Here is a 23,315-nt window from a genome sequence, read left to right as displayed (position 1 = left end):
AGCTCCTCCCAGCTTTGAGCCCCGGGCAAGCAAGTGCTAACTTAGCGGGGGAAGGGAATGCCTGTGGTCAGCTCCAGGCAGGCCAAAGGAGTTTCCACCCTCCCTCCCAGTTCCAGCACCAATGAGGCCCCGGGGCCTCTGGCCACACTGAGCCACTTCATTCCTAGGTGACAGGGGTCTGAGTCACCGGCTGTGGGCTTGACTTGCCACCAGCAGAGCTTAGAGCGTGTAGAGCCTTAAATTTGCGGTTCAGCATCTGGTCTCAGCTGAAAGTCTCTATTACCACTGCATCGACTCCCCGCCGTTCCTCAAAGCCTGCGTCTGCTGCACGCAGCATCGGTTGCGGATACACACATTCCCAGTGCCGGACTGTCACACAATAGACTTCACTGTCACCAGGCCGGGGCCCCTACACTGCAGCTTGTGAACCACTACAGGTCTTTATAAATAAAGTTGTATCTGTTTGTGGGGTTTTTTGAAATATATTTTTAAAAGGTGTTTTGTGTGTGTGTGTGTGTATGTGTACCACACGAGGCATCAGTTTCTCTAAACACAATGGGGTCCTGGGAACCGCACCTGGGTCCTCTACAAGAGCAACACATGCTCTTAGCATGCTGAGCCATCATCCCAGCCCATTTGTTTTTGAGAGGGGGGGCACATGTAGCCCAGGCTGGCCTCACATTCACTAAGTAGTCAAGGATGACCTTGAACTCCTGATCCTCCTACTTCTGCCTCTCAAATGCTGGGATGACAGCTGTGTGCCAGTGCACCTGGTTCATGCGGGACCGACAGAGCTCTTTTTGCGTGCCAGGCAGGCACTGCCAGCTGAGTCACTTCCCCAGGCCCTGTGAATGAAGTTGAGTTAGAGCCTAGCCATGCTCTATACAACATACCGCCTCTCCTTTCTCCTGCCGCTACACAGTTCAGAGACGTAGACCACACTCCCAGAGCATTCACTCCAGTCGTGGTGGCGGCGGTGGTGGTGGTGGTCTCAGCTTGCCCCTGCAGGAAGCTACTGGCCACCTCACTCCAATCCAAAAGCACTGAGCTGACCAGCAGGGAGGCTGGCTTTGCCACAGCTGCCCCTGGTTGGCTTCTGTTCCCATGACCCACCCTCCAGGGCTTCCAGCTGTGAGACCCTGGCGGTTCCTCCTGTGCACTGAGAACCAAGGCGGACCACTCTGCCCTGCTCGCCGAGGTTGGTGTGAGCTCTTTACCGTCTCCCACCCCTAGAAGCTCGTCAGTCTTGAAGCAGAGGCTAGTCCTCCCGTCTCCGGATCCCCTGTGTAGTCCAGGCTATCCTCCGGGCCACAGGGATCTGCCTGCCTTTGTCTCCCCAGCACTTGGATTAAAGGTGGGCATCACCATGCCCAGCCCAGTCCCCGCCCTTGTCAATGCCCTTCAAACCTTGGGCTTGTCATTACACCCAGTGTGACAAAACTTGGCAAGCGCCAGCTGCAGATGGTCAGCTCTGCTCCCTGCTGCCCACCCCTCCGGACTGACGCCGCCATTTCCGTTGCTGCCGCCACTCCCTGGTGCCTTTCGGTGGAGAAGACTGTTATATCTGTGTCTGCTTGGCTGGTTCTTGGAGCTTTGGTTTTGCCTCAAATGACTCCATCTGATGTGGAAGTGGAAAAGTCGGTTTCCTGTACTTAACTTTTTTTTTCCTTCTGAGACAGGGTGTCTTAGTTACTGTAGTTACTTATTTCTGTTGCCATGATAAAATACCATGACAGAGGCAACTAAAAAAAAAAAAAAAAAAAAAGGAAGAGCCTGGAGAGCTCAGGGGAGCATCATACTTGATCTGAGGGTCTGGGGTTCTCGTCCCTGCCCAAGAGGAAAGTGATACTAGCTGGGTGTGGTGGCGCCGCACACCTTTAATCCCAGCACGCTGGAGGCAGGGGCAGGTGGATCTCTGTGAGTCCGAGGCCACCCTGGTCTCCTGGTCTACAGAGTTGAGTTCCATGACAGCCAGGGCGACACCGAGAAACCCTGTCTAAAAAAAAAAGGAAAGAAAAGTTTCGTGCCGAGTGTGGTGGCACACACCTTTAACCCCAGCACTTGGGAAGCAGACCGGTTCATCTCTTTGAGTCTCCATGGTGAGTTAGAGAATGCCAGTGCTACACAGTGAGGCTCTGTCTTCAATAGTAATAATGATGGTGATAATTGGGCTACGGTTTTAGAAGGCCAGAGTTCATGCTGGTGGAGTGAAGGCCTGGTGGCAGGAACATCTGAGAGCTCACCTCTCTCTCTCTCTCTCTCTCTCTCTCTCTCTCTCTCTCTCTCTCTCTCTCTCTCTCTCTCTCCATTTTTTTTTCTTCTTAGCTTTGGAGCCTATCCTGCAACTCACTCTGTAAACCAGGCTGGCCTCGAACTCACAGAGTTCTGCCTGCCTCTGTCTCTGGAGTGCTGGGACTAAAGGCATGCTCCACCAGCCACCACCGCCGCCACCGCCTCTGTGAGAGCTCACATCTTGTACCAAAGGAGGGCTCACTGGAAATGGAAAATTCCCCCAGTGACACACCTCCTCCTACAAGGCCACACCTCCTAATCCTTCCCAAACAGTTCCACCAACTGGGATCCAAGTATTCAAACGCATGGTCCCACGGGGGGGGGGGGGCATTCTCATTCAAACTCCCACATTCCACTCCCTGGCCCCCATAGGCTTGAGGCCATATCATAATGCGTTTAGTCTAACTCAGAAAGTCCCCATACTCTCCCAGTTTCAACACTGTTTAAAGGTCCAAAGTCTCTTCTGAAATCCAAGCCAATCTCTTACTATAACCCAGGTGAACCCCCAACACATAGCGGCCCAGACTGTACATCACCCTCCCAAGAGGGAGGAGAGGGACTGAGACCCAGCAGGGTAAACTTCAAACGCTGTCACTCCCTGTCTGATGTCAAAGACTCGGATGGCCCTACCCTTCCAGTGCCTCTGACTGTAAGAGCCATCCTTGAAGCTGGATGCCCCCCCCCTGTCTGCCATTCTTGGCAGGCACCCTGCCTCTTTTACACCTCTGACCTGGGGCGGGGCCTAAGGCAACCCAGGCCTTACTTGTGTTGCTTTGTGCAATGGCCTCACAGGGCCCTCGTGTGGGAACTTCCCAGCCACATATCGCCTGGCTTCAAAGGCCTAACCTTGGAGTGAGACCCCACGATCCCTTTACACACACATTCTTCATGAACCCACATGGATGGCCCCGCCAAGTTGGCTGCCTGCTTGGGATGAACCCTGGCCCCATTAAATCACATTTACAGCAGCTGTTGTTTAAGCCCTTTCCTGTCTCAATCCGGAATTTAGCCGTGTGGGGTCTTGCCCTGGGTTTGGCTCCAACATTGGATTTCCCGGTGCCCCTTTCCTATTTAAGACCACATCTCTGGGTTATTTTTGCAATGCCTGTTCTTTTCCTGCCTAAGAGTGATTACTACTAACCGTGCAACAGTTCATATTCGGCTGTTTTGACATCTCCTCCACCAAAGAAATTAGTTCATCACTTTAAATCTCGCCTCTGGCAAAATCTTAGGACAAGGGCAGAAAGCAGCGACATTCTTTGTCAAAATATCACAGGGTTGTTTTCTATCCCAGCTGGTGTTAAAATCTTTGCTTCCATCTAGATGTAGTGGCATACACACACACTGGAGGCAGAGGCAGGAGGATCTCTGAGTTCGAAGCCAGCCTGATCTACACAGAGAGCCCCAGGACAGCCAGAGCTACACAGAGAGATCCCGTCTCAAAAAAAAAAAAAAAAAATCCAGCTGGGCGTTGGTGGCGCACGCCTTTAATCCCAGCACTCCGGAGGCAGAGGCAGGCGGATCTCCGTGAGTTCGAGGCCAGCCTGGCCTGCAGAGTTCCAGGACAGTCAAAACTGTTACACAGAGAAACCCTGTCTGAAAAAACCACCACCAACCAACCAACAAAACCCGTCCTTCTCTCTAAGCGTCTGGAGCTGGGCCTCCACAGCCCACACCGCTCCCAGAACGGTCTTCCGCGATCTCACCAGCACGGCGGCCTGTTGAGACCTGCTTAGAAGTCCAAATTGTCCCACGTTCCCCCGGAAACATAGTGAGGCTTCCCCCGTGGCACACACACACATTCCCACGCGGTGCACACACACACACTCCCACGCGGTGCACAGCCATGTGGACCCTCACAGATTTAAGCTATCGGGGTCGGGGAGATGGCCTGTATGGTAGAAGTGATTGCTGCTTTCCCAAAGGACCCAAGTTCCGTTCCCAGCAGCCACATCGAGATGCTCACGGCAACTCCAGCCCTCCAGGGAGCCCTCTTCTGACTGTGGCGCCCCTGCCCGCCCAACGCAACTGGCGTACACTCAGATAAAAGCAAACGCTCTTGAAACCTGTTGACAGGGGTTGGGGGTCTATAATTCACTGTCCCTGCCCACCCCGCCCTTTCTGTCCCTCTGGCACCCTCTCCTGTTTTCTGTTGTGTTGGGAGATCTTCTCATATTCCATTTTAACGAACGAACCTGTCGGTTTTCTGGCTGCACCCCCTGTGGTGATGGTGAGTATTGTTACCACGTGTGCTAGAAACTGACCCCAAGATCTCTCCTAAGTGCTTGCGCATGGAGACACACCCCCCATCCCCACATCTTTTTCTTTTTGAAACAATGTCTCACTCTGTTGCTCTGGCTGATCTGCCTTGAATCCAGTGTAGCTCCCCCCCCCCCAAGCAGATCTTGAACTTAAGATCCTCCTGCCTTGGCAACTGAAGTTACTGGCATGGCAGGTGCGCTTTTATCTTAATAGTCGCACCAGAGATGGCAATAACCAGCCACCATGTAAACTGGAACCTTAATACTTGCATTGTCTTGTCATGACTGGCATGCCACGGTCCTCTGTGGGGCACGTTATTTGAGGTTGTAAATTGGACAGCTGGACTGTTGTTACACTGTGTGGAGTCTGTTACAATCCTATTAGTCACTCTGGGGATGGTTTTTTTTTAAAATTATGTATACAATCTTCTGGCTACATGCCAGCAGAGGGCACCAGATCTCATTATAGATGGCTGTGAGCCACCATGTGGTTGCTGGGAATTGAACCCAGGTCGTCTGAAAGAGCAGCCAGTGCTCTTAACCTCTGAGTCATCCCTCTAGCCCCCGAGAATGAAATGAATGCTCTCTCTCTCTCTCTCTCTCTCTCTCTCTCTCTCTCTCTCTCTCTCTCTCTCTCTCTCTCTCTCTCTCTTCTTGAAATAGGGTTTCTCTTTGTAGCTCTGGTTTGTCCTGGAACTTGCTTTGTAGATCAGGCTGGTCTCAAACTCACAGAGATCCTCCTACAGCTCTCTGGGGTTAAAGGCGTGCACCACCACTGCCTGACTCAGGAATCTTTTATCTGTCTTTACAGACCATCAATCAATGTAGTTAGCTCAGAACTCAGGCCTTGCTACCTTCAGTGGCTCATGGATCCCTTCTTAGCTTGATTCTTAGGGTCTGGTCCTCACACGTGCGACTTGGGGAAGACTAGGACTTAATAGGGAGCTGCCTGAGCTCATTCTTTCCTGGAACAGAAGCGCATGCTCACAGGGGCCTGGGCTCATTCTTTCCTGGGACAGTGGACACGCACGCTCACAGGGCCCCTTCTCAGCTTTTCGGCTTCCTTCCCTCTGGGGCTATCTTTTTAGCTGTGCAGTGCGAACCTAGTTCTACCTGGAGCAGGGCTGTGGGAGGAAATGAACCCAGAGAGCCCCTCCCTGGGCCCCTGCTCCCTGGTTCCCCCCTCCATCCCCAGGCCCTCTGCTCTGCTTTATACTTTGTAGCTTGTTTGTTTCGTTTTCCAGGCTTGAGACTCCAGGCCTGTCTGGGTGAATGCTCCCACAAGGCATGCACTCCACCACATAGACGCTTTGAGACAGGAGAAAATCAGCACTCCACCTCAAACCAACGATTTGAAGCCAGCCTATCTGTCTCTTACTTGATTTACTTTGTGCGCATGTGTGCCTGTGCATTTGTGTGCGTGTGCACGCACGTGTGTGCATTCCTATGCGTGTGCACACATGTGTGCATGTGTGCGCGTGTGTGCATGCACGTATTTTCATGTGCATTGCACACGTGTGTGTGCATGCATGTGTGTGTGCATGTGTGTGCACATGAATACATGCCTGTGTGCGTGCATATGTATGCGTGGGTGCATGGGCATGCACATGTGTGCACACTCATATGATGCCAGAAGAGAATGTTTGATACCTTTGCAGGGCGCCTGGGCTGTTACATATGTTGGGGTCTGAACTCTGGGCCTCAGTAGAGCAGTAGGCTATCTTAACCATTCCAGCCCATAGCTGACACTTTTCCTGGTAGCACCCAGATCCCCTGCATCATCCACTGTGGTCTGTGTCAGCCTTGCCTGCCGAGTGGTGTTTAAACTGGAGTGAAAGTGTGTCTGTCCTCTCCACACAGCCAGGGGGGGTAGAGGTGGCTGGGACAGGGGACTCCCCAGTGAGCCCGATGCACCACCCGTGTCTGGGAGACCGGGAACTCTCTCTGGGGCACCACACCCCTTCTATGTAGACAAATGGATGTGCTCTTATGGACGCTTTCAGACTTCCAGCTAAGACGTGGGGGCTCACACCTGCCGTCCCAAGAGGAAGCTGAGGTGACAGAGGATTGCCACACCCGTGAGGCTAGCCCGGCTCTAGACTCTCTGCAACAGACTGCCAGCTCTGAAGAGATTTCTCAGTGCTGAGAACCGGCTACTCAGCCGGGCGTTGGTGGCGCACACCTTTAATCCCAGCACTAGGGAGGCAGAGGCAGGTGGATCTCTGTGAGTTCAAGGCCAGGCTGGTCTACAGACTGAGCTCCAGGACAGTCTCCAAAGTCACAGAGAAACCCTGTCTTGAAAAAAACCAACCAACCAAACAAACAAACAAAAAAAAAAACAAAATAACAACAAAAAAAGACCTGGCTACTCGTCTAAGGACCTGAGGTCAGTTCAGTCCTGGGGCTCACACTGGGCGGCTCACAACTGCCTGAGGCTCCAGATGCCGGAATCTGATCCTCTTCTGGCGTCCACAGGTGTGTGTGTGTACAGAATATACCCCTCCCCAAATAACCTTACAGCCAAGTGCAAGCTAAAAGCTGTGAATCTGGAATTAGTGTGGGGAAATTAGGGTAAGGTGTATATTTACATTAACCCTCCCCCCCAAAATAAAACATTTCCTAAGCTAGGCACAAGGGGAACACTGCCACCAGCGCCAGAGAACAACATAAATTTTTGTTTTGTTTGTTTCAAGCCCGGGGGCTCGCCACACGGCCACGGAACCCATAGAGATCCACCGGCCTCTGCCGTCTGAATGCTGGCATCAAAAGCACACGGCACCATAGCAGCCTGACTGCACACTGTTCTTAAACAGATCGTAGTATTCTGGGGTGATCTACAGACATGGAAGGATTCATAGTGTTTCCATCTGATATCACCAGGGGAATCTATGGGCTCCAACAGGCCTCTTGGTAGCTGGTGTTTCGTGTCTAGTCACAAACACTGGGAACACTGCTATTTCACCCTTCACCCCAGCTTTGGGAGTGCCTGTTACATGTGTGCATGTGTACAGCTGGGCATCGTGGTGATAAGTGACACCCACTGCAGCTGGGGGGAGGCCCTGGCCCTGGCAGCCAGGGGGACGGTGTCCCCGGTGGGTACAGGGACTTCTGCTGGCAAGTGGACCTGTGGTCACCAGCTTCAAGCGTCCAGTGGTTTCCACCACACCAGGCTTCCTGAGCTGCATTGCTGTTTGTGGCTGCTGAGCGGTTTCCTCTGTAACACTGAACCATTCCCTCCCCGGGGGGGAAGAGGGAGGCTCCTCCCTCAGACTCAGGAACCTCACCAGGCTGAGAAAGTCCCAAGGCTAAAGCCAGCAGCGGGAGTCTATGCAGCAGGGCCTCCTCACCTCGTGTTGGACAGGGCGGCGGGCTTTTCAGTGCCAGGGCTGCCGGGGCAGCATCTCCTTGCCCTTGGAAGGGCCCCTCACCCTTTGTGGCTCTGTTTGTAACCCCAATAAAGCCTTCTGCTTCCCCACACCAAACGTGGTGAAATCATTTCTTTCCTGTCCCTGCCCAGGATGAACAAATGTCTGTTCGTATGTCTCTGGATACCACGCACACTTCATGTAGAGGTCATCAGACAACTTTGTGCTCCCTTTCCGCCTTTAAGTGGGCTCCAGGGATCGAACTCAGGTCCCGAGGCGTCCAGCGCCTCCACCTGCTGAACCTCTCAGGCCCTAGGCCCTTTATGTCCTGGTAGCACCCAGGTTGGCCTGGCTGGAGCTGTGACCCTGTTTTTCTGAGTGTTGGTTGTCACTCAGTCCGTTGTCATCTCTCCCAGCTCCATGGGGCTGACACCTGTGTGCCCCGAAGCCGTCGCCCACACCCTTGAACGCATCCATCTCAGAGACTAGGGCATCTGTCAGTGCTGGCTCCACCCCCTGCCCGCTGGCTCCACCCCCTGCCGGGAACCGCCCACTGTGCACACCACGGTTCTGCCCTGCTTTTGTTCTCCTGGGGCTGGAACTGCAACGGAAAGAAAGTGGGGCTGGCCGCCCTACCCCAGACCACGGAAGGGTTTCCCCGGGACAGGCGGGCACAGAAAGGGAACAGAAAACAGCCAGCTTGGAAATGGAGAAGTCGAGCAACCCCGTTTGCAGGCAAACGATCTGCCTGGACAACCCTAAGGGTTCTGAACATTGCTGTAGACCAAGCGCTTCAGGAAGGTTGTGGGGCACAGAGCAGCTCACACCTTCAACGCCAGCATTTTGGGAAGCAGAAGCAGCTGAGCCTGGTTCTGCACGGTGGGCTCTAGGCCAGCGAGGCCTACATAGAGCGACCACGTCTCAACACAAGCCCTCAGCGGCTCATAACCAGGTCGCATCCACCCCGGAACCAGGTCGCATCCACCGCGTAGCCCCTGCACCCGAGAGCAGAGCCGGGTAGAAGCCAAGAGGGCACCGGCCAGGCGGCATCTCCTAAGTGGAGAGCTTCCAGCTCGGTGAGGCGTTCAAGGCCATAAGGCTGAAGCAATAGGGGGACACCCGGGGTCCTGCTCTGGCCCCTGTGGGCGTTTCAGTGGGAGATGTCCCCCATGGGCCCGGATATTTGAACGCTTGCTCCCAGGTTGGTGGCGCTGTTCTGGGGGCGGGGAAACCTTTAGGAGGCGGAGCCTTGCTGGAGGAAGACCATCACTGGAGGTTCACACTCTTACCGTACTTCCTGCTTCCTTTTTCCGCTTTCTGAGTGCGCGTGAAGATGCGATCTTCCGGGCTGTCTTTCCTTCCTCGCCGTCGCGGACCCTCCCTCTACTGTGAGCCCGCGCACGCTCCTTCTGTCTGAGTTACTTGCCTTGGTCGCGGTGTTTCATCATAGTAACGGAAAGTCGCTGACACGCCCCTCGTGTGTGTGTGTCACCACACACGCAAAGGAAAACGAAGCTAATACCCTGAGCGGATTGAGAAAAGACCCAAGTAAACGACAGCACCTGCCCCTGGAGACGCCCACACGCTGGAGGGACAGCGCTCTCCAGCGGCTCCGTCGGAGCGCCATCTGGCTTCCTCGCACAAATTGAGATGCTTATCCTAAAATTCATATGGAAATCCCAGGGCCCGCAGCAGCCTAAACAATCTTATAAAAAGAATGAAGTTGGAGTGCTCACTTCCCATCCCAAAACATATGACAGAGATGCAGGGAGGCTGCAAGGCTGGGTGTCCCCGACTGTAATGGAGCTGCTTAGGGTCATCATCCGCCAGCAGGAGGTGCGCTCTCTCTCTCTCTCTCTCTCTCTCTCTCTCTCTCTCTCTCTCTCTCTCTCTCTCTCTCTCTCTCTCTCTCTCTCTCTGTATGTGTGTGTGTCTCTGTCTCTTCTTCTCTCCCTCCCTCCCTTCCTCCTTCCCTCTCCTCCCTTTCTCCCTCCCCTAATTTGGTTTTTGGTTTTTTGAGACAGGATTTCTCTATGTAGCCCTAGCTGTTCCAGAACTCACAGAGATCCACCTGCCCCTGTCTCCTCTAAGTGCTGGAGTCAAAGGTGTGCACCACCATACTGAGCTCTCTGGTTTTCCTGAGACAGGGTCTTACTGTGAAGATGGAAAACCAGCCACCCCAAGGATACCGGGCAGGAAAGTCGCATTATACTTTGTTAGAGAGAGAGAAGTCACTTACACGAGAAGCCGAGAACTGAGGTCAGCTCTGCTCCGTCTCCGACCTCGATCGCAGCCCCCAAGACAGCGAGCGACCCCTCCTTCCTTGCCTTATCCCTGCCCCCCCCCATACCTGTGACCACGCCCGTGGTCAGTGCTGTGGGTACGTGAGGTCTTTACTTTCATTACTGCACTCCTGGGCTGGCCCTGAACTCCTGATCTTCCAGCTTCAGCCACTCAGGTGTGGCGACACCTGACCCACGGTGCTGGGACAGTGGAAAAGAATGAAGTCAGACGTGCCAGGTTAACTCAACCAGGAACAAAGCCTTTAAATAAGTATTAAACCGGTGGCACACGCCTTTAATCCCAGTACTGGGGATGCAGAAGCAGACAGATATCTGTGAGTTTGAGGCCAGCCTGGTCTACAGAAAGAGAAACACTGTCTCAAAGAAAAAAAGAAAAAATAAACAGATAAGAACTAAGCAAGAAAGAAATCATAGGCATAGGTAACGACCTTGGGTCAAGCAAGGGGGTTTTTAGCTGTGACATCAGAAACAAAAGCAGCAAAATAGAAAATAAACTGTGCTTCATCAAAATTAAAAACCTGGGACTGCAAAGAAACCATAAAAAGGCAACCAGCTTACAAAGAGGGTCAAAAATCACCGAGTCCTCATAACCAGACCATGCAAGTTTTATCTTATTATTATTTACTTATTTGTTGGTTTTCTAGGACAGAGTCTCACTGTGTTACCCAGGCTAGTCTGGAACTCACAATTCAGCCTCAGCCCTAGTGCTGGGAATAAAGACTTATGCCACCACTCCTGGTTCAGAATGCACACTGCTTACAATACAGTAATAAGACAACCAACCTAACTCAGAACAGGACTTGTCCCTACGAAGATTACAGATGGCCACTGGCAGAGGAGAACAACTCACATATTAAACATCAGAGAAATACAGCTCAAGACAAAAGTGACAGGGCCAAGATGCTCTGTGATAAGAGCACCCAGACACCCAGGTCAGACAGCTCACAACTACCTGTAACTCCAGAGGATCCCAACCCTCTCTGACTTCCATGAACACTGCACATATATCACACACACATACACACACACACACACACACGAAATCTTTAAACCAAAAACACACAACCTCATGTAAACCATGTCACTCACATACATGTCACGCACACCACGTCACGCACACCATTACAGCTGGTGAACAGAATAAAAAGCCTCCTTGGTGCAGCTGTGGGAGGTGGAGTCCTCAGATGACCTTCTGAGACCGTGAGGTGACGTAGCCACTCGGGCAAACTTCAGGTTCTCAAGGAAATACACACAAGTTTACCACTTACCAGGGAAAACACTGGCGATGCTTGCCCTAAACTTACTCATATTAGCCAAAATGTGGGAACAAAGCAGATGCCTACCACACTGATGGACAACAAACGTGAGGAGGGTCTACAACATGAATATTGTCTGGCCATGGAAAGAACCGCTACACACTACAGCAGACAGCCCCAAACACGGTAAGAAGACAGTCACCGAAGACCACAGGCAGGGGACTGTGTTCTGTTGCTGTGGCCAAAGACAAGAAACAACACAAGGATGAGGATTCATGTTGGCTCATTATTTATGAAAATGTGGTCTGTCACGGTAGAGACCCTCAGCCCCTGGGGCCCACAGACTCCCCCGAGCCCACAGACTCCTCCCCAGGCCCATTGCCCAAAAATCAAACAAAAAAATTATTGGGGCTAGAGAGATGGCTCAGAGGTGAAGATCACTGGCTGCTCTTCCAGAGGACCTGAGTTCAATTCCCAGCACCCAGTGGTGGCTCACAGTCATCCATAATGAGATCTGGCGCCCTCTCCTGGCCTGCAGGGATACGTGCAGACAGAACACTGTACACAATTAAAAACAACACTCCACTCGTGTATTTGTGGTTAGAGGACAACGTATGAGAGTCAGGGCCAGGGCATCAAACGTAGGTCATCTCTGCCTTAAGACACTGAGCCGTGCTCGCTTCGGCAGCACATATACTAAAATTGGAACGATACAGAGAAGACACTGAGCCATCTCCTTGGCCCTGTGGGTGCCGTTTTTACATCCGAACCATAAGGGGAACTCTGAATCAGCAGATTAGTGGCTACTTTGGGTTGGGGACAGCTCAAAGCTTAGGGTCTCTTCTGGGATCACAACAGTGTCTGAACTCACCCGGAGCTACCACAGTCTCACTGCAGCTTGAGCACAGGACACAGAACCAACCCCCCACCCCCAGCAGAGAGTGCCCAGGAGCACAGAGTGCGGCCAGCCCCGCGGTTCCTGTGCTCCCCCACTCTCAGAACCCCGGGCTTCTCCAGTGAGGTCTGCAGCTCGGGGCCCAGCGAGCCCCCTTGCTCGTGTGCTATGAGGAAGGGACACCGTTTGGAAACCTGGGATGACAGAAGCCTAGACGGCATTCGGGTACCTGGCAGGAGGTCACATTCTCCTCGGAGGCTGGACACCATGAGTGGGTCAGCGGGGTGTGGCTCCTCAGGAAGGCTAGAGGCCAGGAATGACTGTAAGTGAGTTTGCAGTTCTGGAAGAGCAGCCCCTGCGGACGTTTCTCCCCCAGGCGGGTGGGCTTGCCTCGGAGTTGGAAAACGTTGACGAGGGAACATGGAAGCGTGGGAGGTGCCCCCTATCCCTGGGGATTCAGGTGTCCAGTGGCCCGAGCCCTGGACACAGGTCCACCCTGGAAGGAAAGGGGCCGGGAGCAGCAGTCCCTTCCTCCCACAGGTGACTCTAGGGAAGGAGAAAGTCTCCCTGCAGGAGCCATCAGCTCGGGCACACAGCAGCAAAGTGATGGTGAGCAGTTAAGTCTGGGCTGCAGCTGTCCAAACTGACCTGTGCCTGTCCCAGAGCAGGGGGCATAGTAGCAGCCTGACCATAGGAAATTACTTAAAAGAAAAAAGCCAGGGCCTCACTCTGTGGCTCAGGTTGGTGGTCTCAAAAGTGGAAAGATCCTCCTGCCTCCTCTGCCATTGGGATGCTGGGATTGCAGGTGTGCAACACCGTGCCTGGTGATTAGCAACAGTCAGCAAACTTTGTGCAGACAGATGTGAAAGAGTCACCCACACCAGACACCATCACAAAGCATGACAAGGGAGCTTGCCCTGGGCACACGTGGCCACTTGGGTCATTGCCAGAGGCCTGTGTAGAGTGACAGGTGCCATGGTCTACTAGGTTATGCAGTGATTACTAGTATGTGACTTTCTCAAGAAAACAGACCAGCCGTCTCCGGGGTGGGGGTCGGGAGATCGGTGAATGGCTACACCCAGACTGGGGGGTGGTGCAGGGCTGGTGGCAGCTGTCGGGGCGAGTGCTTGCCTACCCTGCGCCAAGTCCTGGGATGGCCCTCGGACCTGCAGACCGGAACGCACAATGGCAGCGCTCTGGCTCCAGCATCCGCTACTGTGAGCTGGCTGGAGCTGGACCCGCCTCGAGGGGAGCAGCCCTGTTTTCTACAGGTCTGCAACCACTCTGGCTTTAACGCGGTTCCATTCACCGGCGTGGTTACCCCATTCAATGCTGCCTCCCCTCTAGGACCCAGACCCAAACGTCACTGCCACTGTGATAGTGTTACAAGGTGGGGTCCTCGGTGCCACCAAAGGCCACATGACGTGGGGTCTAGGCTGCAACCTGTGGCCATGCTGCGCCTGAGGGCTATGTTGCCACCAGGGTGGCGCCAATCTGAGTGGCCTCTGCTGCCACCGTTGTGTCGTCTGGGCCAGGGCCAGGGTCTGTGTTCACGTTCATGGCTCCTGATACCGTGGAAGGCAATGCCAACGCCAGCGGTCTGGGCTGCCTCTTGCTGTCATGTTGGTGTCCAAGGGCCTCGGTGCCAAGGGACCGTGCCAATCTGAGTGGCCTGCACTGCCACCTGTGGCCACAGTGTTGTCTGGGCCTGGGCTACTGGTCCATTACCAACAGCAGCTTTGGTCTAGGCTGATGTCCTGGCTTTTTTTTTTTTTTTTACCATAGGGGGCCATAGGAACCATGTGTGTTGACATCTGAGGGTCATGCTGATCCAGCCCTGTCCCTCACTGGCTCCAGGATAGTCTTGCCACTGAGCACTGCAGCAGGAGAGCTACCCCCACCATGGAGAGCTGAACCCTGCACTTTAGATAGATGGCCCCTACTCCTCACCACAGGTACGGGAGAGCTGGCTCTGCCCCTCTGTAGACAAGGCTGGCCTCAAACTCACAGATCCCTCTGTCTCTGCCTCCTGGATTAAACCTCAATTTCAACTCCCAACACTCCCATGATGGCCCATGACCATCTGTAGGACCTGACTCCCTCACACAGACACATATGCAGGCAAAACACCAATGCAGATAAATTTTTTTTAATTAAAAAATTTTGAAAGAGGTGGTTAGATACAGGCCTCTGGAAGAGAAGAGACATCAGTACCACAGTGGTAAGCCCTGTGTGCTCCAACACCAGGCTGCAAGGCAAGATATGCTAATTGATGGCACAATTATGAGGGGAATCGCCTGCTTTGGGATTGGATGTGAGGTGAGGCCTACCCCACAGGAGGGCATGCAAGCCTGGCACTAGAAACCTGGTTCCCATGGCCAGGGAGGTCACAGGCCTTGGGGAGCCTGCTACTGCTTCTGATAGATGGACATGGTGTCCAACTGCCTTCAAATCGCCTGTGCTTATACCTACAGATCAGTGCTGCTCAGCCTTGGCCTGAAAGGCTGCTCTCTGCAGTGGGCACGGTAAACGAGGGGTCTCATGACTGGCCAGAGAGCCGGGGTCAGTGACTGTTGGGAGCTCATCTCTGTCACTCCCTCCACAAGGCTCAGGGATGTCCAGGAAGGCCGGGCAGAAAGAAGGTAGGGGTTGGAAGCTGGGGAGGAACAAAGAAAAAAAAGGTGATTAGGCCATAGGGGCCTCTTAAGGGGTTGGTGTCCTCAGAAGGGGTGAGGTGGCCTCTCCTGTCCTGTCACTCCAGCCGCTAGAAGGCCTTGCTTAGCAGGAGGCTGCACGTGTAACGTCCAGAACGTGGAGAAGCATTTGCCTGTCCATTATGAATCACCCAGGCCCTGTCTTTCTGTTACAGAAGACCAGATTAATGTGAGCTTTAAAGCTGGGGCCCCGCAGTGGTTGAAGGCATTTGCCACCAAGCCTGAAGACCTGAATTCAAGCCCAGGACCCACATGGCAGAGCAGAGACTGACCCCTGAGCATTCTCCGGCTTCCAGATATATTCCATACGTCACACACAGAAATGTAGTAAGAATGAAATAACAGCCCTCAGTGGTCAGAGAAGTCAGCACTTTCTGATACAATTTCTTTCTCTGCATCAAACCCAGGGTCGCGTGAAAGCTAGGCAAGCATTCTACCCAAGAGCCACATCCCCAGCCTCTGTGCTGAAGACAGGGTCGTACGATGTAATCCACGCTGGCCTCCTGCCTCCATCTCCCTGGTGCTGGGATTACCAGGGTGAGAGCCACATACCCAGCCTCTGTGCTGAAGACAGGGTCTTACGACGCAGTCCACGCTGGCCTCCTGCCTCCATCTCCCTGGTGCTGGGATTACCAGGGTGAGAGCCACATCCCCAGCCTCTGTGCTGAAGACAGGGTCATACGACGCAGTCCATGCTGGCCTCCTGCCTCCATCTCCCTGGTGCTGGGATTACCAGGGTGAGAGCCACCGCGCCAGACTTGGGTGGATGCAGCTTGCACTTGGCGACCGGCTTACAGGCTTCACTCAGGGTTGCGAGCATGAGGGTTCTGCTCCAAAGATCTCACACATGAAGGAGCCGAAGTGCCAAGGCTTCGGTGGCTGAGGCAGAAGACAGCCAGCTGGGCTCTGAGTTTGGATCCAAGCCTCCCTTCACGGAGCCAGCCGAAAGCCAAGCACACATTCGTCACTCTACAAACGCCCTCCTGGTAGCAGAGGTACCCTCGCCCCGGCTGCCCGCCGTCCCATGAGCTCGCCTTTTCTGCCCCTGCCTGGATCTTCAGGCCACAATCTCAGGGGGCTTCCGGGGCGCACCGTGCACTGTGCCTCGGCCCCAACCTGGTCAAGAGGCCCCACTCACGGCACCACCGCTCACCTCCAAGTTTCCAGGGATTGTCTCCGGTGGGACCCCAGCTCTGCTACAAGCTTTATACTTAGCTTGTGGGTGTCATGGATCCTATACCAACTACACTGACTAACAAGGGAGCGTGATGGATCAGGGGATCCTAATAATACCAAAGCCCACAGGGTCAGGGTCGAACCTAAAGGCTGCCACCACCAAGCCAGAGACAGAGGAACATGGCTGTCACCCCAGCATTCAGAAGGCTTAAGGCCAAGGCCTGTGCACAGCATAGGCGGTTGGGCTGCTCAGCAAGACCTCATCCCCCAATGTGGTGTTATATTCAAGAGACTCTTGGCTGCCTTGGGACGAGGGCACCTCTTCCAGTGAACAGCTGTGCCTCTGCCTGGCTCAGGTCAGACACAACGGAGAGCAGAATAGAGCCTGGCTTACCTGGGCCTCTGAAGCAATGCCTGCAGGACCCCATCACCTCAACAGCGTGCGTGTGACTGCGGGGTGTGGGTGCGCCCTGGGCCTGGATTTACTGCTGTTAGGACACGGCTGTGGGCTTGGAGCAGGCTTCACCCCCAGCAGCAGAGGTGGGCAGAGCCCCCTGCTGGTGGACACAGGCACTGCAGGAGAGGCCACATCATGTTTATGGGTGTTGGGGGCTGCCAAGCACGAGCTCAGGGCTGCTCTCCGTTTTCACCTGCACACCCGGGTTCCACTGTCTCCCGAGGAACCTGAGACCTAGCAATGCTAAGCCTGGCTGTGTGTGGAGGCTGCTCCATGGCGGGGACCTGCCCGCTATCTACCAGAGATGACGAGCACTGCAACCCCAACCAGTTTTCTCTCTCTGGCCTGGGGTCTGGTCCTAACCACCAGCCCTATGTAAGTAGAAATATGCAGCATGGGCCGGGCGTTGGTGGCGCAGGCACGCCTTTAATCCCAGCACTCGGGAGGCAGAGGCAGGCGGATCTCTGTGAGTTTGAGGCCTGCCTGGTCTACAGAGCAAGTTCCAGGAGAGGCTCCAAAATAATACAGAGAAACCCTGTCTCGAAAAAACAAAAAACAAAAACAAAACAAAAACAAATATGCAGCATGAACATTCGGAGTAGCATCTGGCAGCCAGCACCCGGCTTTGCCTAGCATGATGGCTAGGGCTGTTCCAGGTGGGTCATGAGCCGCACTCCAATCTATCTGTGTAACTTCTCCTATGCAGGGAACCACACCAAGACACTAGACTCAAGTCCAAGAGGCAGAAGACCATGCAGGGCCAACTTTAATATTGGGGTTGACCTGTTCGGGGTGAAGGAAGAGACGGCCTTTCCTGGTGGGCCCTGAAGGGATGGAAGGCCCTGTGTCCCTCAAAGACCCGAGGGTCAGAGACTGTCCAGTATCGAATGAGCACAGGACCCTGGAAGTCACTTCCAAGCTCTGCACCTGTTGGGTGTTGGTGGCTTAGGACTGGCAGCTGTGTCCAGGATTCCACGGGGCACACACCCATTGGAACAGGGTCCTGTCACCAACTTCAAGATGTCTTTCTTTTGTGAAGACCCCAAGTCAGGCTCCAGGCCCCTGGTCCACCTCCTCCAGAAATAGCAGGCTGAGGTGTCAAAGATGCTCCAAGAGACTTGGAGAGCAGCAGTGTGCTAGGGATCCTGCGCTAGCCTGCAGGGAAACCGAGGGACAGCAGGCGGCCAGGCACAGTAAGAATCCCTTCACTAAAGCCCCCTCAGCTCATGTGAGCAGCAGAGACAAGAGAAGGAAGCATAGGGACCCCAAGGTCTGAAGCAGTTTCCCACGAGAGTGCAGGCCACACAGCCATGAGAACAGCACCAGGAGATGGGCCGTGGCCACCGTGGGGACCACAGCTCCTGCAGCCGGGCCTGGCTGGGCTTTGAGTGTCCATTTAATCCAGAGTGAGAGCGAGACAATGGTGCATCCAGGCTAAGCTGTGAAGGCGCGTCGTGGGGCCCTGACATCAGGCCCGTGTAGGCCGCTGCTCCAGCCACCAGCACCTGCACTGGACAGCGCAGCCCTTCAGGCCTTCTGGGAGCCCTCAGGGTTGACACGCAGCCAAACACTCTGTGGGTCAGTCCTCAGAGAGTCCCTGTGAGTCTCTGGAGAGTCCAAGTTATGATGCTGCCACCAGCTCTGCCTGCCTGGATCTGGTCTTGGCAGGGGCTTCTAAGGAGAAAAAGAGTCGTCCATGATGTACTTGTGAGCACAGCCAGCTCTCAGAGGAGGAGGCCAGAGGCTGCAGGTGAGGGACGTGCCTACCAGGGGAGGTGAGTTATAAACAGGAAGCCAGATGGGCCTAGAGGCCAGAGGTGCAGCCTGGCAGTAGGCCTCAGGAGGCCGGAAGCTCCCAGAAGCCACAGGGGAACAGGAACACGTGGAGCCACTGTGACTCTGAGTGTCCTCTGAGCCACTGACTAGAGTGGAGGAGAAGCTTCCAGGCTGTGGCCATGATGCTACGGGGCAGCGCTGCCCAGGGCTGAGTCCCAGACAACAGCCGGAACTGGGGTCTAAGCCTCCTAGTATCTGAGCGGCTGACAAGCCTTTTCCAGGGCCGAGGAGTGGGTATGCCTCGGTGAGCTGGCCTGGGTTCCATGGGAGGACCCAACCCCTTGGAAACCCTAGCCCAGCCAGAGCCCGGAACCCACTCTCCACCAACTGGGCACAGCTGCAGCGCACTTTGACACAGTGCAGGGGGGGCGGTGGGTGGGGTGAGAGGCGCACTGGGCACTGTTCCCTTGGAGACTTGGGTACGCTCCTTCAGACCAACACACACACACACACACACACACACACACACACACACACACACACACACACACACACACACACACACACAAAGGTACCTGGGTTTCTGTCAGGGAGGGGTTCTGAAGGAACCTCCGGTAACTCCAATTGTTCCTGCAAGAAGCAGAGGTGAGGCGTGAGCTGGGTGGGATCTGCCCGTTAGCTGCCCTCAGAGGGGTGCAGCACCTCAAGCCTGCTGCTGCCTCCTGCTCGGGGGCCTGGCTCTGTGCTCTCCCTCCCTAGCCACTGCAGGGGTAAGGGCAAGCTACTCTGAGAGGCCTCAGGAGCCCCGGTGACCTGGAGTTACCCCCAGGAACGTTAAGCAGGGGCTGCACAGGGCCGTGAAGGAGGCAGACACCCAGGGTGTGGGACTCCCCGGGGCTAGGAAGCTGTCACTGGCTTCTGTTGTGGAGCACCGAGGGCCTACAATCCTGGGGGGCTGTGGAGAGCTGCTCCTGAGTGTAGGTGGCCTCAGTCTTCCCAGCAGCGCATACGTCCCTGGCTCTAGCAGGTGGGTAGCCGCGGGACCGAAAGGACAACTTCCCAGACAGGTCTACTGGGCTGCCAACAGCAGGTGACTCTGGGGAGACAGGGCCCCATCCCCCAGGGGACCCGACAGACAGACAGCCCTGGGGACCTGTACCTGAGTGATTGCATTCAGCTCTTCCAGAATGGCTTCCTCATCCTCCTGAGTGAAGCTTCCTGCCAGCAGCTCATCGATTTGCTGCCGAAGGAAGAGATGCATTGAGAAGCCGGCCCGGCGGGACTCTGGGCTCCCCGGGGAAGGGAAACGGGCAGTGAGGGGTATTTACAACTGGGGCTCTGGGTTCCCCCGTGGGAAGCGGTGGCTAGCCATACACGTGCCAACCTGGCAACGGGTGGGCCTGCGCCCAGCAAGACATACCCGCTGGTACTCCACCGCCTCCTGGGTCTCGTCCAGGATCCTCTCCACCTCCTCGATGGACATCACCTGGAGATGAGGAAGTTTCAGAGCTGCTCAGCAGGGCAAATGACAGCACCTGTCTCCCCTCCAGCAACGCCAGGGAAGGGGGCCTGCCCTTGGCTCTGAGCCAGACCTGTCTGCGGAGGCACTGCCCAGACCTCCCCAGACCGGGAACAGCCCTGACAATTAACAGCAAAACAGGTCAAAACCGGAAATCCTTCCCGGGTGGTGCCCAGACTTCCTCTGTGTACAGTCAACAGGGTGCTTCTGCTGGTCTGACCCAGACCCTACCTGGAGAGGCGGCGAACCCAACCTCTGGCACTGGCACACCCCCAATCCAGCTAGCCTCAGGATCTGAGCTGGGAAGCTCCCCTTGACCAGTCTGCAGCCGCCCCCCTGCCAGGCCCCAAGAGGACCTACCTGGTGCATCTTATTCAGACACTCGTTGCCCACCTGGAGTCCCTCCATCACCTTCATCTCAATCTGCGTGAACTCGATGCTCTGAACCTGAAAGCAGCAGCCACTGGTCAGGACCCCTGCGGGGTTCTGGGCTCTCGGGGCGGGGCGGCTGGCTTCCGGTTCTCTGCTGTGGCAGCTGGGACTGACTGAGAGAATTCTGGAGACTTGGGCGAGAACTGACTTTCAGTGACTCTAGCCGGCAGGGGCAAACCAGGATGCTCTTACCCCGACCCTGGGAGATGTGTGTGTGGCCCCCACCAGCCCGACCTGCTCCCCCCCCCTCCCACCCTGGGGTGGCCCAGTCCCCAGGCGCTCTGGATCCCGGCAAAGGCCCCGGCCCTACCATGGCTTCCAGGCTGCTGATCTGGTTCTCTGTCCGGTCCAGCAGCTGCTCCCGGTACCTCTTCTTCTTGAGCAGCAGTTTGGCCCGTCTGCAAGGGAAGCCAGCTTGTCTGCCCAGCTCCCGGCGAGCCTCCTCTCCCGCCGTGCCAGCCAGCCCCGGGGAAGTGCCCCTTACTCTTTCCTGCCATCCCGCAGCAGCTGCCTGGCCAGGGCCCGCTCCCTCTCCAGCTGCTGCGTGACTCTCTTCTGGTACTGCCTCAGCTTGTCCCGCTGCTGCTTCAGTTGCTGGGGAGAAAGCAGCAGTTGCAGCCCCGTCAGCCCTGACTCCTTCTGCCAGGCTCTCAACAGGCTGCTAGTCCCGGCATGGTCAGGGTCAGGCAACCCTCTCCAATGGTGGCCTCTGCCGCCCAGAGGCTATGCAGCAATATTCAGAGACAGGCTGCAGGGATCATGCCCCGAGGCCCTCCGTGCCGAGGAGGAGGCCGTCACCCTACTCAGGCGCAGCTTGGCCCCAGACACAGTCTAAGCACCGGGGCCTCTGAAGTGACCGCCAGGCCCTGGAAGGTTCAAATGTCGGAGAACATGAAGTCGTATGCCAACACCCTTCCACCCTTCCCACTTTTTTTTTTTTTTTTGAGACAAAGTGTTGCCCAATCCCCCTGCCTCAGCCTACTGAGGGTTTGCTGCCACAGGCAACTCTTCCCATTTCTCTTAGCTTTCCCGTCTCCTCCACCGTCATCTTCCCGGCTATCCATCCAGCAGTGCGCCCCGCTGTGGACTCGGGGCCACCGTTCAGCCGTGCTCATTCCCATTTTGTGTTCAAATGCTGTCCCTTGAGACGGGGCTACCGACAAACGGGCTCAGGGCACATTCCACACACGGGAAGACGCCTTGAGGGCAGACGCTTGTAAGGGAAGGCGAGGGGCACCTTTGAGAGCCAGCCAGGGAGAAACCATTCACCGTGCACTAGGTTACCCAGGAGACCGAGCTAGCTGGGGGGCTCTGCTAGTGTGTGTGTGTGTGTGTGTGTGTGTGTGGAGTGGGGGTGTCAGCTTCCAGGTCCCCCACCTTCACCCAGTGTTCTCGCCAGGGTTTGCCCCCTCGGAGGGCATCAGCTGCATGAGACAAAGTGCTCACTCTTTCTCATTGGTGGCGTGTGTGAGTGTGTGTGTGTGTTTCATTTCTGCCAGCTGTCTACACAGCATCGGGAGTCTTGCCCCGAGAGACTGGAGCTGCAGCAAGGCCAGACTGGGCCCCTGGAAGGGCGAGCAATCTGAGCAGGGCAGGCGCGGCGGCGGCGAGGGCTGGGCGCTCACCTTCCCGTGTCCCCACCTGCCTGGCTGCCTCTGTGACAGCCCTGACTGCGGGGTCCCGGGGCGTCCTCCCTCCACAGGGGCTGCAGAGGAGGGGGGTGAAGCCCTTTCTTTTCCCGCAGGGATCCCTGAGGTCAGCGGCGGCGGCGGCCACGCCCACGGGCTCTTCCCCTGAGGTTTTTTTCCCTCTAGGAACCCGGGTAACTCAAGGCTCGGGGCGCCGAGGACACCGGCTCTCAGCGGCTTCCTCCCTGGCGCCTTCGCACCCGGATCTGCGCTCAGCACCCAGACGCGATCCGGGTCTCCGGGGCCGGGCCGACCCGAGCCGCGGCCGGTCCAGGTGTGTCTGCCGCGGGGCGAGCCGTGGCACCGGAAGCGTCACCCGCTCCGCTTCCCGCCTCAGTTTCCCCCCCGCCCGCGGGGCTCGACTTCCCCTCCTCTCCCTCCGCCCGCCGTTGACCCCTCACCAGGATGGCCCTGTCCTGCTCGGTGACCCGGCTCTGCTTCTTGCGGCCAAACAGGTTGCCCATGGCGGCCCCGCGCCGGCCGGCCGAGCCCGTCGCCGCCGCCGCCGCCGCGCCCCGCGGCCACCGTACTCCGCCCGCCCTACGGCGGCCGCGCGGAGCCTCGCGCCGCGGAACGCGAAGCAGCTTCGTCCTTAAGACATCTGGATTTTTTTTTTCCTCCCCCCGGCCTTGCGAACGCCCCGTCGCGCCCTTTCGGCTGGCTAATCGTGTGGGATCTTTGATGAACTCAGTGCGCCTCCGAAACGCCCAGCCGACGCCTCCATCCTGCTGATCCCCGAACAGGAAAATGCAGTGTTTTTAGACCTACAACGTACACCAGCAATTCGTCACTGTCAGCTTTGCCCCCTCTTCAGGGTCCGGGGGGCAACACAGGGGTCCTCCTCTCTTTCGTTCCCGTGTCTTGGGCTAACCCTGAGCCAGCCCTGCTGCTGGGGCCGAGGCAGTGCCCCCCCCCTTCCCCCGGGACTTCTCTGATCCCATCTGCGCTCCGTAGGCCCTTGGTGACTTGGGGGTGGTGCCAAGACACCCAGGCCTGGACTCTACACCCTGTCAGCCACCAAGGGTGCCCTGCTGCCCTGAAGCCTCCTGCTTCCTTTGAAAAGGCGGTGCAAGGAGCCCTGCCGGCTGCCAAGCATTCTTGTTCATCTACGACTTTCTGAACTTTGGGCTCAGTCTCGGCCTCAGGTTCCACACATCCTGTAAATCCGGTGGTGGCCGCCG

At 56.0% G+C, this 23,315-nt stretch overlaps 1 protein-coding gene across 2 annotated transcripts; it reads right to left on the bottom strand.

Annotated features, from left to right (window-relative positions):
• Positions 1-17,448: 17,448 nt before the first annotated feature.
• Positions 17,449-22,674, bottom strand: Chmp6 (charged multivesicular body protein 6). 2 transcript variants are annotated; one of them, XM_005069833.4, is made up of 8 exons: positions 22,536-22,674; positions 20,931-21,040; positions 20,757-20,844; positions 20,375-20,461; positions 19,916-19,981; positions 19,655-19,735; positions 19,071-19,125; positions 17,449-18,393 (listed from the first exon to the last, which is right to left on the bottom strand). In XM_005069833.4, the coding sequence occupies exons 1-8, from the start codon at positions 22,596-22,598 to the stop codon at positions 18,341-18,343; spliced, it is 603 nt and encodes a 200-aa protein (XP_005069890.1). In that variant the 5' UTR covers positions 22,599-22,674; the 3' UTR covers positions 17,449-18,340. The 2 variants fall into 2 exon arrangements, with proteins under 2 accessions (XP_005069890.1, XP_040606093.1); XM_040750159.1 differs by having other exon boundaries at positions 17,449-18,390.
• Positions 22,675-23,315: the final 641 nt, after the last annotated feature.

This window comes from Mesocricetus auratus, unplaced genomic scaffold (assembly GCF_017639785.1).
Source record: "Mesocricetus auratus isolate SY011 unplaced genomic scaffold, BCM_Maur_2.0 Super-Scaffold_100007, whole genome shotgun sequence".
NCBI lineage: Eukaryota > Metazoa > Chordata > Mammalia > Rodentia > Cricetidae > Mesocricetus > Mesocricetus auratus.
Note: the sequence above shows the minus strand (reverse complement) of the source record. Positions and strands in the feature narration are given on the sequence as shown.

Excerpts from the sequence above, each read along its gene's own strand:
- Chmp6 (XM_005069833.4), bottom strand. The coding sequence starts at position 22,598 with ATGGGCAACCTGTTTGGCCGCAAGAAGCAGAGCCGGGTCACCGAGCAG. Across the intron at positions 19,126-19,654 it reads AGCTGAATGCAATCACTCAG|GAACAATTGGAGTTACCGGA; the intron begins GTACAGGTCCCC and ends TGCTTCTTGCAG. Across the intron at positions 18,394-19,070 it reads CCTCCCTGACAGAAACCCAG|AAGCCCCTGCCAAGACCAGA; the intron begins GTACCTTTGTGT and ends TTTTCTCCTTAG.